Raw genomic sequence first — 3,052 nt, 5'->3', positions numbered from 1 at the left:
CAATTTCCGCTTTACTCAATTCGATCGGCATTCGAATTTAAATTGCTTTTGGACGATTGGCGAGCTAGTATAATTTGCCGATAAATCACTCAGAATAATGTTATCATTTGGTGAAAGACAAGTCGAATTCCACGACAATTGTACAGCCCGGACGAACTATTAGTCCAAACAATGATAGGACAAAGTACAAGTTCATTATAGTAACGGCGACCGAAAAATTAAAACTGGCAGCAAATATCATGGTATGTGTTTCATTCTATCGCATGTCAGTGCAAGCAACAAGGTGGATTACAGTGCGGTTTAAGGGAAAGAGCTAGTTTCTTTAAGGACGTTCGCGCGAAAATTTTCCAGCATTGATTTTTTTTCTGAGACTTTTACCACTGTAAGATGATGAGTTAGTTATGCCAGAAATGTAAAAAAAAAAAAAAATGGGGGGTCACCGACTTCGTTTTGGAGAAAGCATGCCCGGAAGAACACCCTAAATCGGAAAAAATCGGGCTTCGTTTAGCGAACAAGGCCACAGTGTCTGTAGCTCAAAAATATTGCAATTAGATCTTTGAAGTGAACTGTTCTCTGCCAAATATTGTTTAAGTAGTTTAAGTGGACCTATTAAGTGAATTTAGTCAACTGGTGAGGTTCCTTAAAGAACAAGTTCGCATTTAGCGACCATCCTTTCACGAGCCTTGCAGCTGCAAGATGGCAGGATTCGATATCCCGTGGACAGAAATCTTCAAATTCTTTTAACTTCCCACATTGATTTTTGTTCATTTTTGGACAATGTGGAGATAAATGTAAATAAAATCTGTTACTGGAAAGAAAGGTAGGGGTCAACGAACGTCCAAGATCGTTAAATCCAGGCAAAGCTATGGCAATGGCCATCTGCCCTATCATTGTTTTGTGAATTTGCGTGCCACGGAAGGGATGCGCAGAAACAATTAGCGCGAACGTCCTTAAAAGAAAACACGACGAATTAAACTGCTTACGTCAAGGCTTCATTCAGAAGAAGGGGTTTGAATATGTATTTCGTAAATTGTCAGGTTATAAGAAGATTTATGTAATAGCTGAAAATAACGTACAAAAAGTGAATTCACGGACAGCCTTTTCGGCCTGCAAATTAATTTGCCTTTTCTCACTAATCCTCGTGGAATCATTTTTTCAGTCATAAATGAAATAAAAAGCAAACCTTTATCAGTTTCTTCTCTACTATTGCCAGTATGTATTTGTGTTTTGGCCCAAAACTTTACATTTCCTTTCTGTGGATAAACTTTTTCGAACCTTGACTGAAAAGTGTGAGAGATTGAAGACGATAAAACCCGTTGGAGTAAACCACGAGGGTACAGGACAATTAATTCATGCATTTTACAACTTTCCAGACGTAGCGACGAATTTTTCTGCTTCGCGCGTAGTACACCAAAGGATTTATGCTTGGGTTGAGGAACACAACGGTTGCCAAAAACGGTTTCACAGCTTCCAGAAACGCGAGATCTTTGTTGGCGTACAAACCAAACACGACAATGACCCCTGGCATATAACACAGGAAAATAACTCCAACCATCAGCAGGGCTGTTTTGGTGATTTGGAAATCTTGTTGAGTCGGATGGTTGCTGACATTCATCTGTGCTCGTATTTGCCTTTGATGTCGCCTTGCGATCTTCGTCATCTTGAAATAGCACAGAATTGTTATAAATACTAACAGCACGGGAGGAATGGCGGAGATCGCATTAGCGGAGGTTTTCAGGATGGTGACTCCAGGAAGAAAAGGGTGAGCTTGGACTGTAGCAAAAGCCAGCGAAAGCACCCAGGAAGCGCTAATGGCTAGAACGACTCTTTCTTTAGTAACGATGTCTTGATATCGCAGAGAATACGCGATGCAAATGTACCTGTCCATAGTTATCAAGCAGATATTCAAACAGGAGGAAACTAGCAAACCATACACCGAGCAGTTTGCGAAGAATTTGAGAGAGTTGTTTGTTGATAGTAAACAATCTCCAAGTAACAAGCCGATGTGTCTGGCGGTTAAAAACGGTTGTACCATAAGCCCGATAAGCAGGTCGGAAACTGCTTGCGATGCAAGGAGAAGGTTGCGTGGTATCTCACGGAGCTCGGGGAATTTGATAACGGCCACGAGACGTAAAACGTTTCCTCCAACAGATGTTACGGGCAAGAAACCATCAACAACGCAATTAAGGACTGCCAGAGGAAAAAAGAACCGCCTCAAATGCGGTGTCGTGTAGAATTCGTTTATGATGTCACATTGACGGGTTAAATCAGTCTTGTTCATGATGATTAACTTGGATAAACACTTCGGGCCTTCTTTGGATAAATCTGGACGAAACTATTGCCATGTAGGCTTTTTGTTGTTGAATATATTAACACGGTTTCCGCTCCAACCACTTCACAAGATCTTGATTTGAAATGGTTTGGACATAAGATGATAAGTCGAGTTGGTCTGATTGGTCGATAACACACCAGTAAAGTCAACATTTGGGAATAGCTCAGTTAAAATACGCCACTTTAGACATATTAAAATTCAGCTTGATAGTGAGGCCAAGAGGACACAAACAAAAGAAATGAATAAACATGGTCATTCAGTTTCCTTTGTTTGTGTCCTCTAATCCTCACTGCCAAGCTAAATTTTAATATGTCGAAAACGGTCTATTGAATAACGGTCAACTTAAATATTGAATAATGAACTAAACTGATCAAACAAGCTTATTGGTCGGTTTTCTAGCATGTGTGAATCAATTGCCACTTCACACGGCAGGTGAAGATTTATCGGAAGCCGTGAACTGTAAAAGTAACGAGGAACACAGTTTAGCGTAAATAAAACAAGTCAAACAACATATCACACAAAAGCGATATTAAGTTTCCTACGTCAAGGCTTGATCAAAGAAGACTTTTTGCATTGTATTTCGTAAATTTTCAAGCTTTAAGAAAACAGTGTCATCGTCCCGAATGTCCTAAAATGCTATTCCCTTATTTGAAACTGATGTCGTTTACATGTTTCGGGAAGCATGTAAAATTGAGAAAATTGAGCACAAAAACTATTCGG

At 39.9% G+C, this 3,052-nt stretch overlaps 1 protein-coding gene across 1 annotated transcript; it reads right to left on the bottom strand.

Moving 5' to 3' along the window:
- Positions 1–1,345: 1,345 nt before the first annotated feature.
- LOC145466316 (histamine H2 receptor-like) lies at positions 1,346–2,281 on the bottom strand. The gene has a single exon (XM_081450019.1). The coding sequence runs from the start codon at positions 2,279–2,281 to the stop codon at positions 1,346–1,348; it is 936 nt and encodes a 311-aa protein (XP_081306145.1).
- Between the last annotated feature and the right edge of the window lie 771 nt (positions 2,282–3,052).

This window comes from Orbicella franksi, chromosome 13 (assembly GCF_964199315.1).
Source record: "Orbicella franksi chromosome 13, jaOrbFran1.1, whole genome shotgun sequence".
In the NCBI taxonomy this organism is placed as follows: domain Eukaryota; kingdom Metazoa; phylum Cnidaria; class Anthozoa; order Scleractinia; family Merulinidae; genus Orbicella; species Orbicella franksi.
This window is presented reverse-complemented; position numbering and strand designations above follow the sequence as displayed.

Coding starts and splice junctions, on each gene's coding strand:
- LOC145466316 (XM_081450019.1), bottom strand. CDS start 2,281: ATGAACAAGACTGATTTAACCCGTCAATGTGACATCATAAACGAATTC.